This window comes from Pituophis catenifer, unplaced genomic scaffold (genome assembly GCF_029215685.1).
Source record: "Pituophis catenifer annectens isolate HBS135680 unplaced genomic scaffold, rPitCat1.0.hap2 SCAF_2, whole genome shotgun sequence".
Classification (NCBI taxonomy): domain Eukaryota; kingdom Metazoa; phylum Chordata; class Lepidosauria; order Squamata; family Colubridae; genus Pituophis; species Pituophis catenifer.
In genome coordinates, this window is record NW_027256882.1 from 186,640,165 (window position 1) to 186,667,958 (window position 27,794).

Genomic DNA, 27,794 nt, shown 5'->3' on the forward strand with positions numbered 1-27,794 from the left:
TGGGGATTTGGAGGCATTTTAAAGCCCAGTGCCCGTGCTGGCCACACTGGTAGCACTTAACAGTCCCGGATGGTGTGGGAGGAGGCGCCTTGGTTTTCTTCACCTGGGTCCGACATCCGAGCAGTCTCCTGGCAGGTTTATCTGCAGCTGGTTTCCTGTGAGGGTGAAGCTCCAGGTCTAGAATGACGGCCATGTTGTACCATGATAATATCCAATCCGGTACTCCCCTTAATGCAGCAGGCTTGCCTGAGGTCTGGGTCAAGGGCCTCTTTGAAGGTATGCACCATTAGGAGTTCTGGCCAGTCTCGCAGTTTTCCAGCCAGTGTCCGAAACTCCCATATTAACTCCTCTGTAGGTCTGCCAGCTTGCTACAGTGCTTTAATTTGAGTTTCAGCTTCCACTTGCTGGGCAATATTCTGACCCGCATTAGCTGGATGAATTCATCAGCGTCCTCTACCTCAGGGACCTCTTCATCGTGAAACTCCACTATCCATTCCAACGCCTCTCCTTTATTCATGCCATCCGCGATGGCGGAAATCAATTCCCAATTGGATGGATATTGATTTCCATATTGGTCAACGTGAGCCCAGACGCGGTTGAGAAAGTATGCCAACTTCCTGGAAGTCCCATCAAATGTCACCCAAAACCAAGGGGGAGGAGCAGCTGGTGCGACCGACAACTGGGCTTGCAGTTGGCCAGGCACTTGCTGCTGGGCCAGAACTTGTTGTGGAACCACCGGCACCTGCTGTTGAGCCTGGACCTGTGAAAGGTTCGCGGCTTGAGGTTGCAGGTGCAGCTGGACAGGAGCTTGCTGCAGCACAACAGCTGGCTGCTGGAAAGGAAAGGCATCGGTTGCTGGGTTGGGGCCGGTGTCCACTGGCATTGCACCCATCCTTGCCCTGGGTAGAAAGCCCACCTGGGAGGGATTTGGCTCTCTGGGGGCAATGCAAATCTGGATTGATGCTGTGGGGCAGGTAGACTCCAGAATCCCTGCATCAGGCCCTGCATTCCATGGCTGCGCTGGCTCAATAGGGCTGGTTGCTGGATCATTTGTGCCCCAGGGTGGATAGAGCCCACAGCTGGCCTGGGTGGAGGTGTGAGGCTGTGAGCCAAGCCGCTTAGTGCTGAATGGAAAGAGGCCGATGCTCCTCTACATTGCACTGCAACTCCCTGGCTTGGGAAGGTGAATGTTGGTTGCGCCAAGGTCCACTTTGGTGCCGAGGGGCTGGGTCATCCTGCTCTCGCTGAGTTGGCTCAACTGCTCCAGGAGACTGGCCAGCAACTGGCTGCATGACGGTGGCGTGAAGCCCCATTCTCCAGAATGCCTGCGGTGCGTCTGCTGTGGCACTCCCCATCTGAGGGTCGAGGCTTGCCCTGCACCCACTCGTGGGTCCAACAGTAATTTTTGGATTTATTTATTTATTTATTTTTATTTTATTTCCAATTTATATACCGCCCTTCTCCCTGAGGACTCAGGGCAGTGTACAGCCAGAATTAAGAACATGAAATACAAATATTAAAAAACAATTAAAAATATATATAAATTTGGCCCAAAAATTAAAAATCACAAACCAATTAAAACATTTAAAAATTTCTTCTTAAGCCAGCCCGGCTTGCTGGAAAAAGTGGGTTTTAAGGGCAGGGCGGAAGGCACTGAGGTCTTGGATTCTCCTTATCTCTGGGGGCAACTGATTCCAGAGGGTAGGTGCCCCCACAGAGAAGGCCCTCCCCCTGGGGGTCACCAGCCTACATTGTTTGGCTGATGGCACCCTGAGGAGGCCCTCTCTGTGGGAGCGCACGGGTCGATGGGAGGTCGTCGGTAGCAGCAGGCGGTCTCGAAGATAGCTAGGCCCTATGCCATGGAGCGCTTTAAAGGTGATGACCAACACCTTGAAGCGCACCCAGAAGACCACCGGGAGCCAGTGCAGCTCGCGCAAGAGCGGTGTTACATGGGAGCGCCATGCTGCTCCCGTCACTACCTGCGCTGCTGCGTTCTGGACCAGTTGGAGCCTCCGGGTGCTCTTCAAGGGGAGCCCCATGTAGAGAGCGTTGCATTAGTCAAGGCGAGAGGTTACGAGGGCGTGAGTGACTGTGCACAGGGAATCCCGATCAAGAAAGGGCCGCAACTGGCGAATCAGGCGAACCTGACAAAAGGTCCCTCTGGTTACAGCCGTCAGATGTTCCTCCAAGGACAGCTGCATATCCAGGAGGACTCCCAGATTGCGAGCCCTTTCTGTGGGGACCAAAGACTCGCCCCCAATAGTCAGTGATGGAGTCAACTGACTATATCGGGATGCCGGGAGCCACAGCCACTCAGTCTTGGAAGGGTTGACCTTCAGCCTGTTCCTCCCCATCCAGGATTGGGATAACTCCCGCAGCTTTGCCCTGCAGTCAGGTCAGGTCACGATCTCTGCTCTGGCATCGGCTCCTTGCGTCGGCCGCCCAGCTGGCGTTCGGCTTCTGTGCCTTTTATGACTTCCTCCATAGCTGGGGAGGAAGAATAGAGGGTCTCAACAGGAGTCGTTGAGCCATTGCCTGCTACTCCCTCCGTGGCCTTCTTTTCTTCCTCCATCCTCCATGAGTTTTTGTGCTGCCCAATGTTGGGTCGACGCTTGGAGCTCAAGACCCCAGACAGCACCCTGAAATTCGGGGAAGCTGCTTTAGTTAGAAAGGGGATTTGAGTTAATGTCAGGGTTCCAAGTAACACCTCCAATGAAGTCAAACTCCGAGGCTTGAAATTCCACAAAGCTAATTTTTATTAGAGATGTCATATTGGCACATCTGAGAAAACCCGAATCTGAGAGCTTCTGGGTTTTCCTCACCCAAAAGCAAGTTCAAGTCCTTGCCCATCACCCACATGTCCATCACACACCAATCAGGTACCCTCCGGAACAGAAAATACCTCTCCAGTCTTCTCAGCACGGCTGCAGGGCAAAGCGGCCTTGACTTTCTAGAAAGAATATTATTTTGACTACATATCTTCACTCCATACAATCCCCCCTCCCATTTTCCCACAGTAGAATTTGTGGCAGGCCTGAAGGCTCAAAGGTAAAAGATAGCTTCCAGGGTTGACAGAAGGAATATTCACCAGGCAGAGATTACCTGGATCACATGGTTGAAGCAAGCGAGGGAACCAGAGAGCAGCAGCAGCTATGTGGTGGGCATGACTCTAGGGACTGGCCAAGGCAGGCGAGGCAAGATAAGGAGTGACTGTGAGGAGCAGGGTGGGAGGGGCCAGCCAGTGTGCGATCAGCCGGTTCTCTGAACTGTGCAAAATCTTAACAACCAGTTCACCTGAACTGGTCTGAACCGGCTGAATCCCATCTCTGCCATGGGAGGGGGGGTAACTTGTTGGTGGATGCTTTATCCAGAAAACCTCAATTCAACATTAAGCGAGAGGAAGTAATCCACATCATAATTCCCAATGACAAACAGCCAACGGGGGAGCAATGACCCAAAAGTTCAAGGATAATCTACTGACTGACCCCTGGTACAACGACAACAGAGAGGCACTAACCATCAGAGACAGTCTGTCCTGGAAAGGATCCAAAATATACATGCCCAACAAGCTGGGATTTCAAATACTCCAGAAAAGCCATGACTCAAAACTTGCCAGACATTTCGGCTATTTAAAGACGCTGCATTTGGCCAGAAGACAGTTCTGGTGGCCAAAAATGAAGAAGGATGTAGAGGACTATGTAAAGAGCTGTGCTACTGCAAAGAGGCTAGCCAAATTGTTTATAAGGCAGATATATAGGTTGCACTGATTCCCACGTAGGATCATCTCAGATAGGGGGGTCCAGTTTACTGATAAGTTCTGGAGGGAGTTTGTAAGAATCATTGGGTCATCACAGGGGCTTAGTTCGGCTTTTCATCCAAGCACGAATGGAGCGTCGGAATAAGTTAACACAATGGTGGAGCAATACTTAAGATGCTATGTCAACTACCAATTAGGAGACACTTCCGGTTTTGACTTCGCTGCAAGACAGACACAGGGAATGGGTCTCCTCATCCCCTGCGCTAACTTCTCTTGTTTGTGGGCTCCAAGAGGAGCCTAAGCTGCTCTGTAGGAGCGGTGAAGCGAAGAGGGGCATCCTGAGAGATCGAAGAGAGTCGCAGCTCTCTTGTCAGACCCAGGGTTTACTTTCCCTCTCAGCCACAGCAGGAACGAAGAGGCAGCCTAGAGATGGCACCACAAAGCGTGGACAGCTGATGACTTTCTAAGACTGTCACAGTCAGCAAGGTTTGTCCAAACAGTTTTTCGAAGGAATAGTTATCACACACCTTTTCTTGTTTGGCAACCTGCCACATAATTTGTTCCAAATGCAGAGTAATGTAAAACTTGACACGAAGTCTCTTAGAGTCACAAACAGATCTTTCCACTCTTATCGTAGCCCCTGGTATGGAAAGACCCCTCTTGCTTGGACTGCCCTGGCTTCGAAAATGGAACCCGCAGGTGAATTGGAGGAAGGGCTGGTTATGCATCCGCTCCACCCAGCAGGGAAAAGAAGGGGGAAAACCTTTCCGCAAAAAAATACCTAAGGAATATTGGGACCTCAGGGAGGTTTTCAGCGAGAGGGCATCAGATGCGCTCCCACTCCATTGGCTCACAGACTGCGTCATAGAGATCCTCCCAGGGGTGAAGCTCCCTAAACCAAAGAGCTATTCCATGACCCCCTCTTGAGCTAGAGGAGCTGTGGAACTTAAAATGGGGCTTCATCCAACCAGCTCGGCCACCAGTGGCTGCCCTGGTGCTGTTTTGGGAGAAAAAGGATGGCTCTCTTCCCCTATGTGTGGACTACAAAAACCTTAACGGAATTTGCATAGAGAATGTTTACCCAGTGCCTCTTATGAAAGACAAGTTAGCTCACCTGGCCAAGGGGAAGATTTTCACCAAGCTGGACTTGAGAGATGCTTACTACAGAGTTCGAATTAAAGAAGAAGACGAATGGAGAACTGCCTTCAATTGGCCTCTGGGTGGTTTCCAGTTTAGAGTACTCCCTTTCGGACTACAGGGGGCCCATGTAATTGATTAACGAGGTACTACATGAGCATCTTTACATGGGGGTCTACCTAGATGATGGTCTTATCTACACGGAGACCATGGACAAACACGTGAAACTAGTGCGATCAGTCCTGAAAAAACTCAGAGCGGCTGAGCTGTATGCTAAACTGTCAAAGTGCGAGTTCCATCAGAGTAAGATTGACTATTTGGGTTACCGTATATCAAATGAGGGGATAGAAAAGGATTAGAAGAAAGTCCGGGCGGTCCTGGAGTGGGCACCTCCATGCACCTGCAAGCAGTTGCAAAGCTTCTTGGGTTTTGCCAACTTTTATCGACAGTTCATCCCCTCATTTGCACAAATTACATTACTAATTACCAACCTCCGAAAAACAAAGGGAGATTCTAAGCCAAAGCCTAGCTGGCCACTCGTGTGGACCATGGAGTGCTAGGCCGCTTTTGAGAAACTGAAACGACTGTTTGCTGCCAAGCCTGTCCTTAAACACCCTGACATGGAGGCCCCTTTCGTAGTCCAGGCCGACGCCAGTGATGTGGCCGTGGGGGCAGTGCTACTCCAAGCCAATGCTGAAGGAACTTTACAATCCTGCGCCTATACCTCCCGGAAGTTATCTGAGACTGAAAGGAGATGGGCAATTTGGGAGAAGGAGGCTTTTGCGGTCCTCTGGGCCCTGTTAACTTGGAGGCACTTCCTCGAAGGGGCGAAACACCCTTTTGAGGTGTGGACAGACAATAAAAACTTAGAAGCCCTAAAAACACCTCGGAAGTTGTCACCCAAACAAGTCCATTGGGCATAATACTTTAATCGTTTTAATTTCTCTCTGCGTTACTTCCCTGGGAGAAAGAACTTTATGGCAGATGCTCTCTCGAGATTACCTCAATACAATAGTGCATGGCCGGAAGTAATCCACCTGGTTATCCCTTTGAAGCAGCTGGCTACCCCTGTCATCACTAGAGCCCAGGTGAAAGGTGACCTGAACCTATCCACTGATTTACGTGAGCAGTTAAGGGAAGCGCTAAAAACTGATGTGGTTCATATCTCATTCCAACAAGTGCACTCTTCATGATGGTCTCGTATGGGTGAGGGCCAAGTTGTACATCCCGGCCAGCCTGAGGGGGGCAGTGTTACAACAATCCCACGATGCAAAAGTAGCTGGGCATTTTGGGTTCGTGAAGACATTACATTTAGTTAAATGACAATTCTGGGGGCCCTCCCTAAAGAAGGACATAGAGGCATACATTGCTAGCTGCCCTGCATGTGCTTCGGCAAAGAGGCCACCTGGGATACTCCAAAACATTGCCAGACCTGGAGCTCCTTGGAAGGAGATATCCATGGACTTTATTGTTGAATTACCCAAAAGTAGTGGAAATACAGTCATTTGGGTGATTATGGACTTATTCTCCAAACAGGTGCATTTTGTACCATGTCCCAAGATTCCCTCAGCAAAAATGTTGACTAAACTGTTCATTCAACATGTGTATAGTTACATGGTGTTCCAGAATGAATAATTTTGGACAGAGGGGTTCAGTTCACCTCCCACTTCTGGAGGGAGTTCCTGAGGTTGCTAGGCTCCGCCCAAGGGCTAAACTCCACCCACCATCCTCAGACAAATGGGGCTTGTGAAAGGGCTAACTTAGTATTGGAACAATACCTCAGGTATTATGTAAATTACCAGCAAGATAACTGGGCAGACTTACTGCCATTTGCAGAGGTCGCCTATAATAACTCCATACACAGTATTACTGGTTTTAGTCCATTCAAGGTGGTGTTGGTTCAGGACTTTGTGCCCATCCCAGAACTACCGCAGGAAAACCCTCAAATACCTTCCTGGACTGGACTGTAACTCGTAAAGCATTAGACGAGGCTCACTGAGCCTATAAGAAACAGGCTGATAAGAAAAGAGCTATGCCAAAGGACTAGCAAGTGGGGGATAGGATTTTCTTCAAGGGGAAGAAGGGGAGGTTAGAGTCTTTAACTAACCCCACTGTGGTTTATCTTCTCTCTTGCAGGAGGTCCTCTTCAACTGAGGGAGGGGAGCAGCCTGTCAACCCTGAAGCTGGTTAGACGGTGGCCATCTTTCTATTCTACTGGGGTTTTTCTTTTCTTCAAAGCTTAAGTGCTGACACAGACTGGAGATGAGAAACAGGGAGGGAGGGTGGCTGGTGAATTCTGGGAGTTGAAGTCCACAAGTCTTAAAGCTGCCAAGTTTGAGGACCCCTGGTCTAGACTGTATGCTGATTGGACCATGTGACTGATGTCTCGGGGGGAAGTGACAAACTTTTATTTTAATTAAGGAAAAAACCGGCAGGAACTTTAGAGCCAATTTTCACCAGCATTGTGCCAGCAACCTGCAGAGAAACTGTCTCTAAGCAGTGATCTAGTAAATCCTAGAACTCCCCCCACCCCCCTTGGCCAGTCTCGGAAAAGGAGATATAATCCATTATTAAAAGTTTAAAGAGCAATAAAGTCCCAGGTGAGGATTTTTTTCCAGCAGAATTATTCAAGAAATTTCCCAATTGGTGGGGCCCAGTATTGGCAGGTCTTTTTACAGATATAAATAACACCTGCCATATACCAGATGGGTGGAAGATGGCAATGGTTGTCCCCATATATAAAAAAAGAAATAAAATGGATCCTAGTATATAGGCCTATTAGCCTGATTGACATTGCAGCAAAAATATATGTTAGGTTATTTGAACAGGATTGAAATCTAGGTAGAGGAAAACAATATCCTCACAGAAGAACAAGCAGGTTTTAGACAAAGGCGATCCACTATTGATAATTGTTTTGTCTTGAACCATCTAATTGCCAAATATGCTTATAAGAGAAGACCTGTTTGCTGCTTTTATAGACCTTACAGCAGCATTTGATATGGTAAACTGATATCTCTTAAAATAGAACCTAGACTGCTGGCTTTGATTAAAGTCCTTTAACCAAGTACCTGTTTGAGGGTGCGGTATGGGGTTAATGGGGCCCTGACTAACAGGATTCACACAAATAAAGGGGTAAGGCAAGGGTGTATCCTGGTCCCATTATTATTTAGTTTATATATCAATGACTTGCCAGGATTAATGAAGGATCCCATGGTACACATGCCTATGATCCTAAATACTTACTGTAACAGCTTGCTTTATGCTGATGATATGATTTTATTATCATATTTACTAGTAGGATTACTTAGATCCGTGATGACAAACCTATGGCACGCCCATATCAGTGGGCATGCCAGCTCAGCTCTGGCGCGCATGTGCGCACCGGCCAGCTGATTTTCGGGCCTTCCAGGCCCACCAGAAGTAGGGAAACAGGATGTTTCCTGCTTCTGGAGGGCCTGGGGGGGTGGGGAAGACTGGTTTTTTGCCAGAGAGAGGGAGGATCTGGAGGCTGGGAACAGCAAAAAAAGTCACTTCCTGTCCCACCGGGAGTTGGGAAATGGGCCGTTTCAGGCCTCCGGAGGGCCTCCGAGGGAGTGGGAAAGGCTGTTTTCGCCCTTCCCAAATGCAGAGAGGATCTGGAGCCAGGTGAGAAAGAAAAACAGGCCTATCGGGCCATCGCGTCCCAGGAGCGGGGGGAGGGGGGGAGGGGGTTGTGCGCGCATGCGCAGGGCGGGGCACATAGAATTATGGGTGTGGGCATGCGCACGCGAACCTCCCCCGCCCCCTCCCCTCCTGGCATGTGATGGCAAAAAGGTTAGCCATCACTGACGTAGGCTATTAAGTTGATTCAGCTCTTATTGCCAGGATAACTCCCTAATCAATAGTAAATTTAAATAGAAAATAATGGTGTTTGGAAAACAGCATCAGGACATAGGTGGCAATTAGATGGTGAACCAATTGAACACGTTAACATCTTTGTATATTTAGGCGTAACCTTTTCCAAGACTGGATCTTGGGCTTGCCATCATCAACAGAGTACATTCAAAGCAAACACCCGTTTGAATTTACTGCTTAAACTAAAGAACCATAGTTACCCAGGGTCCCTAGCCCCATTAATTAAAGTATACAAAGCTAAGGTTACCCCTATGCTCTTGTATGGAGCAGAGGTTCGGGGTCTATATTCAACCACAGTCCCAGAAGAATCACAGTCCCAGCATTCAGACGTATTTTGGGTGTAGATCCAAGAACATCTGCTGCAGCAGTTAGAGCTGAACTGGGAATTCATACAATTCATGAACTATCCAAAATTAGAGCATAACTACTGGTGCAAAGTCAATGAAATGAAGACTGATAGACTCCCCAAGTTAAGTCTACTAGAGCAAATAAAATTACAATCACAAATCTCCTGGATCACCAAACTAACAAATTTTGTAAGAAGCTGTGGCCTTCCTGTCTCTTGCGTAACAGGAGAACAATTCAAAAAAGGTGCTGCCCAAAGAATTAAGGATATAGAACTGTGATGGCGAGCCATCACCCCAGTTCAGCTCTGCCGCACATGTGCGTGTGCCTCCCACTGGCCAGCTGGTCATGAGGTCTCTGCCACACGTGTGGGGGGCAGGGCATGTGCGGTGGACGGCGTGCACATGCGAGGAGACCCGGGGCACATGATGGGGGCCGTATGCACATGCGCAGGGAGTGGTTGCATGCGTGGGGGGCACGTACATTGCATTTTGGGGGTTCAGGCACGCACATGTGCATTTGTGCACATGCACTTTGGGCACTCAGTCTGGAAAAGGTTAGGCATCACTGATATAGAAGCACAAAATGATATAGCTATCCTTAGTAAGGGGGTAGTGAAATGCAAATGTACTTTTCAAGTAGACAGCTATTTAAAGTTACAACTGACAAAACATCTTAGAGAGATATTTATACAAGCGAGATTCGAGCAGCTTGACACAATGGTCAGATATGGGAGATTCCATTCTATACTCTACAATGAGTGTCTCTGCATTTGTGGAGTGGCAGAGGTAGAAGACCTGGCTTACATCCTATCTGACTGTTGGGGGTGAGAGACAGGTACCTTGGTCCATATACCAAACAAATGACCCATTGGGATCCCCATATCAAAACAATTTACTTTATGTGCTGCCAGAACCTGAAAATAACATTTAACATAGCATGGTACTTAAACAAAATGGTTTGGTTGAGATCTGTATAAGTGGGACTGATTGGGGTAGATTGTAAGGGTGACACCAAAATATAATTTTATGTCATTTTATTCTATTTTATATATTTATGTATTAAATTATATTGTATTTTATCCTATAACTATTGTATTTTACCCTACTCTTATTTTAAATTGTTTGAATAAGATTTTATTGGCGATATGTGTTTGCACCATGTGCTTTGATATGGCCTATAGGCTAATCAAAGCTATCATTTAAAACTGTATTTTATTCCAATTTCATTTTAAATGTATTTTATCCAATTCCATTTTAAATTGTTTTTATCAGATTTTAGTAATAATTTGTGTCTGGAGCTTTGCACTTTGATATGGCCCAAGAGCTAATCAATAAAGTAAGCTTTAAACATAAACAAACCTAAAAGGTTGGGGACCACTGCTCAAAATGATCTTAAAGGACAGTAGCTCTCTTGGTCATATCTTGATGTTTGCCAATAAAATCTGGGATAATCTGGGATAATAAAAGATGCTGTTTTTTGAAATTTGTTTCTAAACCTAAGAGATTCTTCAACTTTGAAATATTGTGAATATTTAAATTAAACAAGAATTTCTACAACTATCCTCAGAAATAAAATGAAGCAATAAATCGATAAATTACTGCAATTGTCAGATGATATTGGCAGAAGTTCCAGAATGAAACTTTTTTGGGGGGAGAAGGAGGAATGAAATAAAACTTTTTTTTTCATTTTATGCACACCTCTAATATTTACTCTTGCCTGATAGAAATGATTATTAGCACTGGCCATTAATATCCCATTATAATATTAAGCTATTATAGTAAAACTGAGGGATGAGAAGCCTACAATGGATAAGGGTGAATTACCTAGTTATAATCCAAATGAGCAGATAAGGAGAGAAATAATGATGTGAGAGAAAAATGATGCTGAACATGCTTCTACTGTGGTATCTTTTGAATCAAATCCAAAGAGAACATCATAAAAATAATTAAAACCACAGAAAATCTGACTCACTTGGTGGGCATCATGCACAAACTCAGATCTGTACTCAAGGAGCATATATTCACAATTTTTTCCCTCATGAGACAAAAATCAATGAGTTAACTCTCAGTCACAAATGGGCTTCTATGCAATCACTAATGGAAAGGCTAACAGAGGTAGCAGCTGCAGGATAGGAAGAAAAACATCTCCATCATAACTGAAGTGGCAGGATAGGAAACTCAATGCCACATTCAGATTTGAGCTCCTATTCTTTCCCTTTTCTCAGTGATCTAGGTCCAGTGGTTTCTTGCATACCCAGAAGTCAAGCATTCTGAATGCAAACATCTCCTTGAGCTTGAAGTCTGAAAAGTAGGAGCTATGTCTTTACTGTATGTATATTATACTATTTAGACTGGGAGGAATCTCACCAGGAATCCTATAGTTCAAAACATTCCAAATAGGCTAATGAATAGGCAGAGAATCCTTATGTGTGAACCATAAAAACAACAATGAAAAATGTAGCTCTGCTTTCCTCACCTCCAAGGCCAACCTTATCTTCTGTGATTTTGGGGCTCTCAGCCACAGGAGAAGATCTGACAGCCTGTAAAGATGGTGCACTACAATCCTCTCTCTCCTCTTCAGATTCTGCCTTGCGCTTGATTGCCAAAGCCTGGGGCTTACTCTGTGTAGGAGGAACACTTTGAAATGTTACATATATTTTAGTGAAGATAATATACAATCTATTTTAAGTATTATTAAAATCCAAGATTCCAGCCATCAAATCAAGGCTGCATGGAAATAAGCAACAGCAGAACCACAGACAATAGAGATTACCTATCTCTTTCAACTGTACCTTTCCTCAAAAGAAACCAACAATTTCTGTCTCGCTTATCTAGAAATCTAAGGAAATCAATTACTCATTTAAAATAACTGATTTTTTTCTCAATAACTGACTAGCCCATTATACTTGTTCCCCTCCAACTTTGTTTCCCACTACACTGGCAAAGGGCCCCTTACTGATAACTGCATTGGCTGTACATAATATGCTGTGGCTGCTGCTTGAGTAAGAATTGGAGATTAAGTAGTGCTCTTCACCTGCGCTGTGCCCTGTGCTACATTGGCTCCAGCAGTGAGCGGAGGAAGGGCTTCTTGTAGAGGTGGTGGTGGTGATGATGATACCGAAGAAGAGGAAGAAGAAGAGGAAGAGATTTGTGCTAATGAGGATGCTGTATGGGCTTGGGATACTGGCTGCACTAAAGCTGGCACACCCCGGGGGGGCTGCACAGCTGTGTTCATCTGAGAAAGTCCTAATGCCTGAGCCTGAGCTGAACCTTGCTGGCGATTTCCTACCACCTGTACTGGTATATGAGGTGGAGGCTGCTGGGAGGCTGACATTTTGGCAGCACCAATTTGTGGGGGTTTCAGAGGGGCTATAGGAGGCTTGGATTGAATAGAGACAGAAGTCTTAGTGACGGTCTGGCAATGACTGTCCTGCTGGAGCTGCACTGGCTGAAGTTGTGACTGCAACATGGGCTGGACAACAAGAGTTTGGGCTTGCTGTTGGCCATGAAGAGATGTGGCCTGTTGTGGAACTTGTGGTGGCCCCTGCTGCTGTTGGGTCATAGGTGAAGCTTGCTGCTGCTGCTGGGCCAGCTGGAGATGTGTAGCAGTGTGCAGGAGTTGGGACTGACGATGCTGGAATGGCTGCTGGTGATGGATAGCAATTTGTTGCTGGATCACCACTTGCTTCTGGAGGTGAATTTGCTGCTGTTGCTGGATCAGTGAATGAGGCTGGATTTGGGTATACGTGGCTGTAAACAGCAAGAAAAAGGTTTAGCATCATAACTAAATACAGGTAGTCCTTGAGTTACAAATGTAATGGAGCCTACCCATTCCATTAGTAACCTGACGATTTGTGGGAGTGAATCTTGTACCTTGAACGAGATCACTCCCTCATTTCACCCATGCATTCGCTATTTGAATGTGAGGCTCATTATGTGCACATGAGGTATTGGGGTGGGGAGAGGCCATGCGGGGCCTACTGTCTAAGACCACCCAAGGCCTCCCCAACCCACTGAAATACCTCATGCTCCCCAAATTGCCTCCCTCCTTAAGCTGCCGTCACTTACCTTATGAAGATCTAGCTTGTGATGATCTATCTTCACAAGTGGATCCAGCCCTCGAAGACTCCATTTAGCCCTCCACGAATGGGGCCGGGATTCCCCGGGCCCATTGCAGGTCAAAATGGAGCCTCCGAGGGCCGAATCTGAGCCTCCAGGGGCCGGATCCGGCTCTCTGAGGCTCCATTTCAGCCTGCAATGGGCCGGGGAAGGCCCACAGAGGGCTGAATGGAGCCTCGGATCTGGCCCCCGGAGCTTCCATTTCGGCCTGCAATAGGCGGGGGAGACCTCTGGACAACTGAACGGGGCTTCTGAGGGGCGGATCTGCCTCTTAGAAGCTCCATTTCGGTTGGCAACGTGCCAAGCCGTGCCAAGCGGTTGTTCTTAAGGGCGAACAACTGTCGTGGTGATGCAAGATTCGTACTTTCAGGCCTTGTTCGGAAACGCTAGGGGGTGCTGTTCACATAACTTTGAATGTTCACTAAGGGAACGCTCGTAACCTGGGGATTACCTGTACTTCAATGTAAGAAAATGAAGTCAATTACCCATACCCTAAAACGGGTCCTCAAACTTTTTAAACAGGGGGCCAATTCACGGTCCCTTACACTGTTGGGGGGGCCAGACCAGCTGGGTGTGCGTGGCTAGGTAGTCATGTGACTGTGTGTGCATGTCTAGGTGGTATATGACTGGGTGGGCATGGCCAATTTAGCAGTCCATTAAACAATACACGCAAATTAAACTTTAATTTGTCATGCTCCTGGGGATGGAAAGCAAGTTAGTGAAGGGATGTGGCTGACTTGGGGGGGAGGGAGAGGGACTTCTGTTTGTGTGTGTATGTGTGTGTGTATGTCGCTCTCTCTCCCTCCCTCTCTCTTTCTGGAGACTCCTCAGCCTCCAGAACCACTCTGCCACCCAAAAACAGGCCTGTTTTTGGCCTCCTGGGGCCTCCACCCATCCCGTTTTTGGCCTCCTCAGCCTCCAGAAGGCAGGTGGGGGCCAGCGGGTAGGTGGGTGATATGGGTGAGGCAGCCTCGTGGTCCTGCACAGGCCGGATTAATGGCTTCGGCGGGCCATATTCAGCCCACAGGCCATAGTTTGAGGACCCCTGCCCTAAAAGGTAACAATTAGAGAAAATGAAGAAAAGGAGAAGCTAAGGGAACCTAGCAAATTAAAAACCATTTAATTGTACCCACTCATGTAACTGCAAAACTTTTCCTTATGTTTTCGTCTTAATAATGATGAAGAAAGACATTCGGAAATCAAAGATTAGCCCTTTCCACCAAGCAGGCAAAGAGAATGGGAAAAATTTTTTTCCTATGCCACTATTTCTCAACCTTGGCAATTTTAAGACTTCAACTCTCAGAATTCTTTAGCCAGCCATATGATGAGGTCCACACATCTTAAAGTTTCCAAGGTTGAGCAACACTGCTTGTTGTAAAGGAACTATGTATGCCCAATCTTTGATATCACTGGTATAGAAGGACAAGTTGCCCTTGGGTGAGATTTCTCATCCTTGCAGAAAACAATTTTGCCTGTTCGGTATTTCACTCACTGAGAATGAAGACAGTGTGACAAAACACAGCTCTCTTTACCAGGAACAAGAACCATGGAGCTTTTTCTTCAATCTAATCCAACACAGCAATGAGTAGTACCAATTTGCTAATCCAATTAAAGTCTATCTTGCCTGTGACAGGTAGCAATTATAAAAGCAGTGAACCTTGTCAAAGAATACAAAAGTTTCAAGAAGGTATTGGCAGAAAAGAATCACATGTAACATACCAGAACTGATCAAAGTTTGGCTTGGAGCTGGTGTAGCTGTTCTGGTCAGATTCATGCCCACAGTCTGTTGCCCATTACCATCACCTTCAGCCTTCTTTGCTGCCACACTGTCTGCCTCTGTCTGACTTCCTTGGCTCACAGTCACTGCCTGGGGAGCAGAAGGTACTGGTAAAGGCTGAACTACACCAGTGCCTTTCCTTTGGTAGTTGGATCCTGGGCCAGATGAAGTTGATTGATTCAACCCAGTGGTAGCATGACTCCCTACTGACGAGACCATGCCTCCAGAAATGCCATTACTTCCTGCTGCACCTTGGGTGAGATTGAGTGACTGGGCTACATTGCCAGAAGATGCTTGTGTTACTGTCAAAGTCTGGCCAGCATGAGTAGCTTGGGGTATTACTGAAGACTGGGAATTCCCTGGCAAAGTAGCCTTTGGAGTAGAAGCTTGGAGTGATGCATTAGCTACTGAAGTCTGCTGGCTCCTGACAGCCAAATTCTGCACCTGGACAATAGAAGGAAAAAGAATAAGCCATTACTGTAGGTTTCAAAGGGCACAGTGTCCTAAAATTTACTGTTATTCAATCTGCAAGAAAACTGTCCAATTTCCTCTGGGTCCAAAATGGGCCAATATCACTAAATACCACAGGGAAGGAGGCTCAAGTAATTTATAAAAGAATTGGTTACTTTGGCAAAGTTTTAATCTCTTGTCTTTAAAGTTAAAATCACATGGCATTACCTGAGCAGAACTAGATAAAAACATCTTTCCCCCATATGAATACTGTTCTGAGCAAACTACTTCAGAATGATGTTACAGCATTCTGATGACTACTATATTTTTCGGACTATAAGACGCACCTTTTTACACCCAAAAAGAGGGTGAAAATCTGGGTGCGTCTTATAGTCCGAATGTAGCCCCACCCACCCACTGGCCCCCACCCTTGGGAGGTTATCGGCCTCCGTGCGTTGCATTTTCCGGCAGTTTCAGGCAGTGGGGATCCTCACACTGCCAAAAATGAGCATCGCATTTTCAGTCTCCACACACTGGGAGATGGGTGGCAGAAACGGTTAGGGTGCTGTTTGGAACTGGCCGAAAACCGTTGCCGTGTTTTCATGATGGCACGCAGCTCTGCGAATTGCATCGGGCAATCGGGGAGGAAAACGCCAGAAAACGCAATGCATAGAGGCGATGTTCTTGCGGAGCGGGCGCTTCTGCACGAGAGGTGTAAAGCAAGGTGGCTCGCCACCCGGCCTGCCCCTTCTCCAGATTACCCAGGCTGAGGGTGGTCGGCTTCTGCTCCTGGCCCGGGAGACAGATCTGGCCGGGAGGAAAGAGAAAGTGAGACTGCGGAAAAGGAGGAAGAGGGTGCATGGCTTTGCGAATTGCTTCGGGGAATTGGGGAGAAAAACGCCAGAAAACACGATGCATGGAGGCAATGCTCTTTTTTCCTCCCTGATTCCCCGAAGCAATTTGCAAAGCCACGCACCCTCCTCCTCCTTTTGTCACTCCAATTAAATAGAGTGATAGGATTTGTTTTAAACTGATAAAAAGATCTGTGCTACTTGTTATCAAAATCTGAATGGAAGTGAGGACGCCGCTGATCCTGGTGCTGGTAGGCAGAGGCAGAATTCTTTTTTTCTTGTTTTCCTGCCCCAAAATTAAGGTGCGTCTTATATTCCAAAAAATACAGTACTTATTTCACATTCCTACAACTACAACTGGCAAAAGTTGATCTTTGCAAAGAAACAGCATTTAAGATGGAAAATAGATATGGGATAGAAAATAGATGCAGAATAGTGTGGGCCACCCCCATCTTTCCAATGTGCCAAGCAGTGATGAGAAAGATAGTGTTCAGTGATCAAGCAGGCTAGAATTACAAGGCAATAATTCTGCAATCTCTACATATCCTGAGTTACAGTTAAATTATTACAGGTTTACATTTCCAATTTCCTATAGCAAATTAATTTCCACTCACCCCTTATTTGAACAATTTCCTTTTATAATTTTTCCCCAAATTTTTATTTAATAATTATTTATACTTATTATGTCAGAAGCATTTAACCTATTTTTCGGAGTATAAGACGCACTGGAGTATAAGACGCAGCTTACTTTTTGGGGAGGAAAATAGGGGGGGAAAAAATCTGCCTACCGGATATTCATCTGGCTAGCGTCCTTAGTCTGGTCAGCTTCAGCACATTAGTTTGCTGGTTTTTTATCCTGCTTGGGGATAAAAAACAGCTTCTAAGGCACAGCTGAGAGGAAGCAGCAATGAGAAAAGCAGGCAAAGCACGGGGAGATTGCTTCACTCGGCTAGCACCTAGTTAGGGCTGAAAAAAAATTTCTAAAGAACAGCTAAGAGTCGGAGCAAAGCATGGAGACCGTTTCATTCGCTAGCGCCTCGTTAAAGCACAGCGAAGAGTCGAGAAAGCAAGCAAAGCTGGGAAGATAGCTTCACTTGCTAGCACCTTGTTAGCATCTTGTTAGGACTGAAAAAAGCTTCAAAAAAGCTACATTCGGAGTATAAGACGCACCCAAATTTTCAGCCTCTTTTAGGGAAAAAAAAGGTGCATCTTATACTCCGAAAAATATAATATTTAATGCTGCACAATAAATGGTACATATTCTGAGAATGAGGATACAACAGACGCAAATATTAACATAGCTGTTCAACTGTATAAATTCACTGCAACAATGATGTGTGTAGTAAATGATGAATGCTTGCTATGAAACAAGAACACAGCATAAAATTAATGCTCTATTAGTGACACTATGAAATTTAAGTATGCACACAAGATTAGGATATGTCAGGCTGGTCATGGGAACCCCCGGAAAAGGGTGTCACTGACCTGGTCTGTGTCTGTTTGGACCCCAGGAGCATGAGTGGAAGGTGATTCCTGCTGAACAGCAGCCACAGCCCCATTTGGCATCAAGATGAGCTGGGAAGTAAGAGGTACATTGCGGCCCAAAGTCCGGTTCACCTGCAACAGATTCCCCAGCTGCGGCTGTTTGGGAAAGATTAGATGGTGTGGAGGTGGGACAGTAAAAGAGAGGAAGAAAGAAAATGTACCAAAAGCAAAAATGTTATAATCTGTCATGGATCTAGGGTCTCCCAACAGAAACTCATCCTGTATTTGCAGTTTTTTCTTCATCAGATAGAAAGCAGACATTACTTATTTACAGAGGGCAAATTATCATTTTTTCCCCACTATTGTGCCAATAATAGATACCTAACAATTTACCCATTAGTTTACAAGTAGTAATGAAGGATGGATAGTGAAAGTAAGGGACCTGTACTATTTGTGATAGTTAAGAAAGTATTTTCATATTACAGAACTATAATGAAGAGAACCTATTCTCTAAATCTAAAACAAAAATCTGAAACCAAGCAAGTTAAGCATTAGCTTTTCACAAATCTGCGATTAGTACCCAGAGGCAATGGGGAGAAGGGGCAGTAAAAAATTCTTTCAAAAGTAGCCTTATTAAAATTATAGCATTCCCTTCATCTAGTCCTAAAAACAAGAAAGATAGTAAACTAGGATACTGATACAAGAACATGGAAATCATATTAATAAATAATAAAAGCCAGTCTTAACATCTGACTGACTATGCAACTAGTCATAACTTCTTACACTTGTTTGTTACTCAACTCTAATCACTCTGAGTGTCTTGCAACAATCAAAGAATTTACAACAAAACATAAAAAAATAAAGAAAAAAAATATGGCAAACACAATTGAGAGGTATCACTGTTCCCATTGAAGGCCTAGATGAAGAGCCAAATCTTCACAGCCATTTTAAAAAGCAGAATGGGAGCATTTTCACTAGAGCATATTTAAAACAAATGTAAGAGCTGCAGCCAAGATTTACCAAAAGATGACCTTTTTGTTCTGCTAAAATGTTCTCAAAACTCCCAGTAAGTGCCATAGGGTCTCTAAAGTTATAGAAAATAAAATTCTAAATGATACTCTGTCCCTGTAGTTTATATATACATTGAAGTGTTCAAGGGAATAGAGGTTGCTAACTCCCAACTGGATTGTTGTAAGCAGAGAGAGATGATAGACTACAACAAGAAGATAAAGAAGATTTATAATGAAAACTCTTACCCGAAGATACATTTGAGCTTGTGACTGGTTAAGAGGTGGTGAAGTGGTGTTCCCTAGAAGGACTGATTGTGTCAGTGTTGTGGCACCAGGTGAACTCACGCTTTGTGAGCGACTGATTAATTGTGCAGCTGATGTGGTAGCCAGATTAATCTGTAAAATGAAAAAAATCAGCAAAAAGTGGGAATTCATAGCAATGGAAACCAAAAGAGAAGCAATTTCTAAACGGTACCTGGACTTTGTGACTAAAAATACCAAACTAGGTCCAGCAATTACTCACATACTCTGATTTCATGTCTTTTCTATAGCTTTCAGGAGTCCAGATATGTTCTGAAATAATAGTTCCCAACTTTTGATCTCCAGATATTGCTAGATATAATTCTTATCATCTTCATATGCCATAGCTAATATTTATTTATTTTATTTATTTATTTTTAAATTTGTATGCCGCCCTTCTCCCTGAGGACTCAGGGCGGTGAACCGCCAAGTAAAAGCATAAACTACAAACATTATACTACAAACAATATACTGTGAGCAATTATTGGTAATGAAACAAAATCAAAGATCCAAAGCTTAGAATCATGGAGAAAAATAACGGGTGGTGCACAGCCCATTATTTCTGAGAACAGTAGATTATGGGGGGGGGGAGAGGAGGAGAAATCTCCCACAATATCTCAAAACTTCAATAATTGGAAGACATGCATAATGGCCTTCTAAGTCACAATACCATCATGCAAAACCAGTCAAAACTGCGGTAAAGGAAAGCTTTTTTTTCTGATGACACTAATTTAAACTTCAGTTTCCTCGTCATGTAGACAAGTATCCCATTTAAAAATGTCTTCATTCATTGTGGTATAAAAAGAATAAAATACATAAATATTTTCAAAGACACTATGTAAGGAATGTTCTACTCTAAGTATGGGAAAAAGTTAAAGCAAAAATCTATATGAAATCACCAGTCTGGCTCTCACCAATGGAAGCACTGATACACCCAAATGTAGTAAAATTGGAAAAATTGTAACATATAAAGATATCTTGAATGAGGAAGGGGAACTTAAAACTAAACAGGACCTACAGAATCAAGGTGTGGGTTTAGCATGGTGGCCACATCTGCAAATACAATTGAGATACGAGTAAGATGCAAAGACATATGGCTTTTATAAAGAGCCAACAACACTTGACCAGATATTATATGGGGGCAGATGAAAAATCAATAAAGAAAATGGGTGTTGGTCCTACCTGATACACCCCTTTTCTGTGGAGAAGGAGAGACTCCAGGCTATCCAGGTGGGATAGCGGTGAACGACTGCAGGCCTAAAGTTGGTGACCCCCTTGAGAAACCTCCTCACATCTGGATGTTGTGTCACCGATATTCTCCTCCCATAGGCTAACACTGATGCAATAGCTGCCACTTGCCTACGAAGTGTTGCTGGTGCCAACCCCTTCTCCAAACCTGCTTGTAGGAACTCGAGCAGCTGCAGCACCTTAATCTTGGTCGCCTGGATATTCCTGTTACTGCTCTACATGTCCTCCAGGTAGAATCATAAATGTGCGTCGTGGATGGGCGTCTGGCAGCCTGCAACGTTCGTATCACGCCTGAAGAGAAATTCCGCCTTTCCAGCAGTCCCCGCTCAACCGCCACAAGGTCAAGTGTAGCCACTGGGGGTCTGGATGGCAAATTGGCCCCTGGCTGAGGGAGACCCTGTCTGGCAGAATCCTCCACAGGCTCACCAGATCCACGAACCACGGGCGTCTGGGTCAATGTGGAGCAATGAGGATGACCTCTGCCCTGTTCTGCAGGATCCAACTGATGACACCTGGTAGGAGTGTCATGGGGGGAATGCGTACAGCAGACCCCTGGGCCAAGGAGAGTGAAGGGCATTGACTCCCTCCGCCCCGAGTTGGGAACCTGGAGAAATATCATGGAAGCTGGCTGTTCGTTGGTGACGCAAAGAGGTCTATGATCAGCTGGCTGAACCGACACACTATCTCCTTGAACAATGCTGGATGCAGGCACCACTCTGAGTGATCCAGAGGGGCCCTGCTTAGCCAATCTGCTCTTACATTGTCCACCCCTACAATGTGCCCAGCGACAGAGGAGTCTCGCCTCCTCCATGAGTGCCTTGGATCGAGTTCCTCCCTGCCTGTTGACATGGGCCTTGACCGCTATGTTATCAGTCATCAGAAGTACATGGCGGTTCACTAAACAATGGTTGCATTTCTTGAGCGCCAATCGGGCCGCTCTCATCTCCAGCCAATTGATATTCTGCTGCGACTCTGACCTCGACCAAGTTCTCTGAGTCACCTGGTCCAGACAATGGACCCCCTCATCCTGTTAGACTGGCATCCATTGTTACCATAATATGTTCCTGGTCAATGAAGTAGGAACCCTGCGCCATGCACCTGGATGCCCACCAGCGAAGAGACGCCAGGACTACCCCCAGAACCCTGACTTTGACCTGACCCAATCTCTGGAACGGTAACAAGAACCGTTGCAGAGGCCTGGCATGAAATCTTTTTTTTATTATTATTGAAAAAGTTTTATTAGTGAAACAAATACAACTTCCCCACAACCCTCCCACCCAACCCCCCCTCCCCCTCCCCGACTTCCCAGAGCAGAACACAAGGTATTTCTATTAACTTTTAACAATAAACTAAATTGCTTAACCAACCATTAAACTAACACCCCCTAAAAAAAATTCTTAACCCCCATAGATAAAATCCTACTTCTTAGACATAATACTTCTAATATCACTTATATAGCGTTTATACAGTTAAAAAAATCATTCATAAGCTATTTGATATTTTTTAGTCTGATACTTATTTTGAATATAATCAATCCATTTTCTCCAGTCCTGTATATACCTTTCTTGTGTACGATCCTTCAAATATGCTGAAATTTTAGCCATTTCAGCTAAATTAGTTACTTTCAATATCCAGTCATCAATAGTAGGCAAAAAATCCTTCTTCCAATATTGTGCTATCAACAATCTTGCTGCTGTTATCAAGTTCAAAATCAGTTTAGTCTCTGCAACTGTACAGTCCGTAGTTATACCCAGTAAAAACAACTGCGGAGTAAATTTCAGTCTTTTTTTAAAAATATTCTGCATCACCCACCAAATCTTTATCCAAAATGCTTTGATTTTTCTACAAGTCCACCATATATGATAATAAGTTGCATCATCACAGTCACATCTCCAACAATTAGCTTGCACATTAGGATACATACATGATAATTTTTTTGGATCTAAATGCCATCAATAAAACATTTTATAAAAGTTTTCTCTTAAATTTTGTGCTTGTGTAAATTTCACATTTCTAGTCCAAATCTTTTCCCAAGTCTCCATCATCACTGGCTCTTGAAAATTTTGCGCCCATTTAATCATGCAGTCTTTAACCAGTTCCGTCTCAGAGTCTATTTCCAATAAAGCATTATACAGCCTTTTAATATGCATTTGTTTTTGATCTCTAATTTGTTTTACCAAATTCTCCTCATTTTGCACAAAGCCAGTTTTTTGATCCTCCTTCCATCTAGCTTGAAGCTGACCGTACTGAAACCATGTATAAATTATACCTTCTTCTCTCAATGTATCTAAAGATTTCAAATACATTACCCCCCTTTCTATAATAAGAAGCTCTTTATAGGTAATCACCTCCTATTTTTGTTCTATACTTATATTTTCTATTGCATGTCTAGGATTTGCCCATACAGGTATCTTATAATTTAACTTATATTGATATTTTTTCCAAACCCTCAACAAAGCATTTCTAAGTATATGGGCCTTAAATACTTTATCCACTTTTTTGTCATATAACAAATAGGCATGCCATCCATATAATAAATCATACCCTTCTAAATTCAAAATTCTCCCCTCAGTTAAGTTAAACAGTCACTAATTTGTGATAAGACCGCTGCTTCATAATATAATCTTAAATTAGGCATTTTGAGACCCCCTCTTTCACGTGTATCTTGTATAATTTTCATCTTTATTCTGGGTTTTTTCCCAGCCCAAATGAAAGTATTAACACCTTTCTGCCATTCTCTCAAATTTTCATCCTTCTTAAGCACAGGTATCATTTGGAACAAAAATAAGAATCTAGGTAACACATTCATTTTAATTGCTGCAATTCTTCCCAATAAAGACAACTGTAATTTTTTCCAATTCTCCATATCCTTCTGTACCTTCTGCCAGAGATCCTCATAGTTATTTTTGTATAATTTTGTATTTGAAGCTGCTATATACACTCCTAGATATTTAACCGTTTTAGCTATTTCAAACCCTGTTATTCTTGCTAGTTCATCTCTTTCAAATACAGACATATTTTTAATTATCATCTTCGTCTTATGTGAATTAACTTTAAATCCTGATACTTGCCCGTATTGATCCAATATATATCCAATATATATGGAGCCGACTCTATAGGTTGGGATAAGGTAACAACGAAATCATCTGCAAATGCTCTTAATCTATAATCTTGATGTCTAATTACAATACCCTTCAATTTTTCTGAGTCACGTATCTTATTCAATAGCACTTCCAAAGTCAAGATAAACAACAATGGGGACAGAGGACACCCCTGCCTTGTTCCTTTCTCAATTCTAAAAATCTCTGTTAAACCTCCATTAACTATTATTTGTGCTGTTTGCTGCTGGTATATCGCTCTAATTGATTTTTTAAATATTCCCCAAAATGCATTTTCTCTATTATTTTAAACAAAAATTGCCAGTTCAAGTGATCAAATGCTTTCTATGCATCCAAAAATATAAACGCTGCAGGGACTTTATTATTTTTTTCCAAATATTCCAGTAGGTTTACAATTTTCTAACATTATATTTCATTTGTCTCCCTTTTATAAACCCTGATTGGTCATTATGAATTATTTGTTGTATAACTGGCATTAATCTATTAGCTAGTATCTTAGCAAAAATCTTATAATCGGTATTCAAAAGTGAAATTGGCCTAAAATTCTCAGGTTTGATGGAATTTTGATCCTCCTTTGGGATTAGTGAGACAAAAGCTGTTTTCCAAGAAGGTGGTACTCCTCCTCCTACCTGTATTTTATTAAATAAGATTTTAAGTGGTTCTAGCATTTCCGATTGTAAATGTTTAGAATAAACAGCTGTTAGTCCATCTGTTCCCGGAGCCTTACCTATTTTTAATTGTTTAATTACCCCAACAATTGCCTCGGAAGTTATTGGCTGATTCAATCTTTCTCTCTGTTCCAGCGTTAGTTCAGGAATATCTATCTTTAAATATCTATCAATATCAACATCTTGAATTGAGTCTTTAGCATATAGCTTTGTATAGAACTCCAAAAAAGCCTTTTTTATTAAATTCTGTTGGTAAATCTCCTTACCTCTAAATTCTATCTTGTCTATAACACGTGATTTTTGTTTTTTTCTCATCGTGTAAGCCAACCATCTCCCAGGTTTATTGGCATTACAGAATGTATTATGTCTGGCATATTGTATGCTGGTTGCTACTTGCTCAGCCATTAACATATTAAATTGCTCTCTTAAGATATTTATCATATCTTTTGCCTTTTTGTCTCCCGGATTAGTTATAAGCAATTGTTCTTTCTTTTTAATTTCCTCCTCTATCTCTTTCTGTTTTGTTGTTTTAATCTATATTTATTGTTCAGAAAAATTAATGTTCCCCTCATATATGCCTTACTCGCATCCCATACCATTTCCATCGAGGTACCTTTATTCATATTGTTAACAAAAAATTCTTTCATTTGTTTTTTAAGTTCACTCAAGTTATCTACATATCTAAATAAATTCTCATTTAACCTCCAAGACCTCCTTTCCCCTCTTTCCTGTTCTAGTTCCACCCAAACCGGGCTATGATCAGTTAAAGTTCTTGGACATATCTTCGTCTTCTTCACCCTAGAAAAAAGATCATTTGTGGTTAATATAAAATCAATCCTAGAAAAAGATTGATGCCTATCTGAAAAAAAAGTAAAATCACTTTCCAATACGTTCCTTTCTCTCCAAATGTCTCTCAGCTCCATATCCTCCAAAATATAAAAAAAAAGATTTAGGCAACTTAGCACGCATGGATATCTTGGAAAGACTTTTTTTTATCTTTCTGGGTATTTATTACCCCATTCCAATCACCCATTAAAAGTAAAGATCTATAATCCCATTGTAGTATTTTGGTATGTAAAAATTTATAAAATTTGTCTTGCTGTTGATTAGGTGCATATACTCCAATTACAAGCAGCTTCCCGTTCTGTGTTGTTAATTCAATTGCAATATATCTACCTTGAGTGTCAGCCTCAATTAAATTGGCCAATAAGCCTCTTTTAACATATATAACTAGGCCATTTTTCTTCTCTGGTGCTGATGCCACAAAATGTGTACCTAATTTCGAATTTATCAAGTACTTTTGATCTGAGGATTTAATATGCGTTTCTTGCAAACAAATAACATCATTCTGAAATTGCTTCAAGTAGTGAAATATTTTCTTTCTTTTTTGTGGAGAATTTAAACCATTGACATTCCAAGATAAAAATTTATTTGCCATCTCTGGGCCCTCCAAGCTTTGAGATCATCAGCTGAACCTCCTCCGCCATTTTGGACCTTAGACGGGCGTTTAAGAGCTAGGGCTTTTACCTTGAGTTTTGCAGCCGCCTCTGCATTACCAAGCCTTGTCTTATGATAATGGCCCTTTGAGCCCCGGCCGGAAGCTCTCTGCGAGTGAGAACCCTAACCCAACTTCATCTGGTCAGATGCAGTCAGGTCACAAGTCCAGCAGTATTATAAGGGCCAAGCACCCTAAACTTGACACTCCACTCTGCTCTGCAGGCTGAAACCGGCTGCTTTGAGCCAAAATGCCCGTCAAGCCTTGCTGCCAGAAAACGGCCGCATTCAGGCTAATTCTGGTCTCTTTGAATGACCGTATCAATATTCCTCTTCATCTCAAGAGGCTAAAGCGGGCTCGGGCCCAGGGCCCTTCACACTGCCCTCCAAGGACTTGCGCTGTGCTGGAGGGCTGAAAACTGAGCCCTATGACAGCTCTCCTCTCCGTGCCAGTTATAAGGCCGACAAAATGGCTGCCGCACCCGGCAAGCTCCCAACAGAATTTAAATGATGCCAAATCACCCAGAGGCTACAGGCCTTCTTCATGCCCTGCTCTGTCTACTGCCACCCTCCTCCTTCTCACGATCCCTGAGGAGAGGTGGACTTCTGCTAGCCGAGCTGTTCATTGTAAAGGCTCCAGGCCCTGTCGCCACGCCGCTCTGCACACACAAGGCTGAGCTCCTTGCAGCCAGTGCGATCCTCAATGGCGCCCGCATCCCCTGTGCCGTGATAGGAGGCCGCCAGAGTACCGGGCAGCGAAAGAACGCCAGGAGAAGAGAAGATAGAGATAGAGAAGGGCCCTCAGACGAGGGAAGCCCTTCCAATGGTCTAGCGGCTGGCATGTGCGCCTAATGGCAGACACTGCCAAACTTCACCAACGCTGCCACTCCGCTGTGAAAGGGGCTGCTGGAGGTTTACATTTTTTTTTATTGCAAAAGTTTTACAATTACATTTTCACCCCTTCCCCCCCCAGCCCACCCCAACCTTCCCAACCTCCCTAACCCTCCCCTCCCCCCAGACTTCCACACAGTATACTCATATCAAATAAAAAAAAAACCTTTATATAAAACTTATATAAAACTTGAACCCCTCCCTCCCCCTTAATTTTCTTTTTTATCTTCATTACATTAACATATTTCTATCTTAATATATCATTTTCAAATAAAGGCTATTTGATACTTCCTAGTTTGATATTTGTTCTGAACATAATCTATCCACTTTCTCCATTCCCATTCATAAGTCTCTTGTGAACAGTCTTTTTTTTATATATATATAAACTTTATTGAGGTTTTTTTACAAAACAAAAAAAAAAGAAAAAATAGAAAAAAGAAAAAAAGGAAAAACAAACATTCAAACAGAAACATAAAACATAAAACACATAAGTATGATAACATTTTCAATTAGTATCGGATGTGCAGTGTTTTAACTATTTAGATAAATAGTACTTGGTGACATTTCAACTCACTTTTAACCAATATTTAACACACCTTTAGATCTTTCTTTCATTTTGTCATGCAACCACTTGTACCACCTTTCCCATACCATATAGTAAACTGACTTCTCATCATTTAATTCATAAGTTAATTTAGTCATCTCTGCGCACTCGAGTATTTTCTTAATTGTAAGCTCTTCTGGTGGTTGAGTTTTCTCTTTCCAGTACTGTGCATATGCCAATCTAGCAGCTGTAATTATGTGGATCATTAAATGTATCATTTCCTTTCTATATGGTTTCTTTATTATTCCCAGGAGGAAAATCTCTGGTGTTAGTTCAATATCTTCGTCAATTATTTCTTGTAACCACCTCCTAATTTTATTCCAGTATCCTTTCGCATCCGGGCATGTCCACCACATGTGAAAGAAGGTGCCTTGACCATGGCCACATTTCCAACAGTTGGGATGTATATTGGGATATATCTTTGCTAGTCTGGCCGGGGCTAGGTACCATCTATGCAACATTTTGTAATGGTTTTCCTTATATGCCACCGCTCTAGTAAGTTTAAGATTTCTGTTCCATGCCTCCTCCCATTCCCCAAAATTTATATCACGCCCTATATTTTTCTCCCATGCAATTATTTGGTTCTTTGTGACATCTTCGAACTTACCCTCGCCTAATAAATAATTGTATAGTTTTGCCAGAA

The 27,794-nt window shown here is 43.6% G+C and overlaps 1 protein-coding gene across 1 annotated transcript in view; it reads right to left on the reverse strand.

Annotated features, from left to right (window-relative positions):
* The window catches only part of PHC1 (polyhomeotic homolog 1), a 170,827-nt gene that overhangs the window by 68,253 nt on the left and 74,780 nt on the right, over positions 1–27,794 (reverse strand). Inside the window, exons 5-9 of the mRNA XM_070938332.1 lie at positions 19,074–19,223; positions 17,818–17,973; positions 14,974–15,475; positions 12,170–12,885; positions 11,612–11,756 (exon numbers count right to left, since the gene is read on the reverse strand). Coding sequence (XP_070794433.1) covers positions 11,612–11,756; positions 12,170–12,885; positions 14,974–15,475; positions 17,818–17,973; positions 19,074–19,223 — 1,669 coding nt within the window. The remainder of the gene's footprint in view (positions 1–11,611; positions 11,757–12,169; positions 12,886–14,973; positions 15,476–17,817; positions 17,974–19,073; positions 19,224–27,794) is intronic.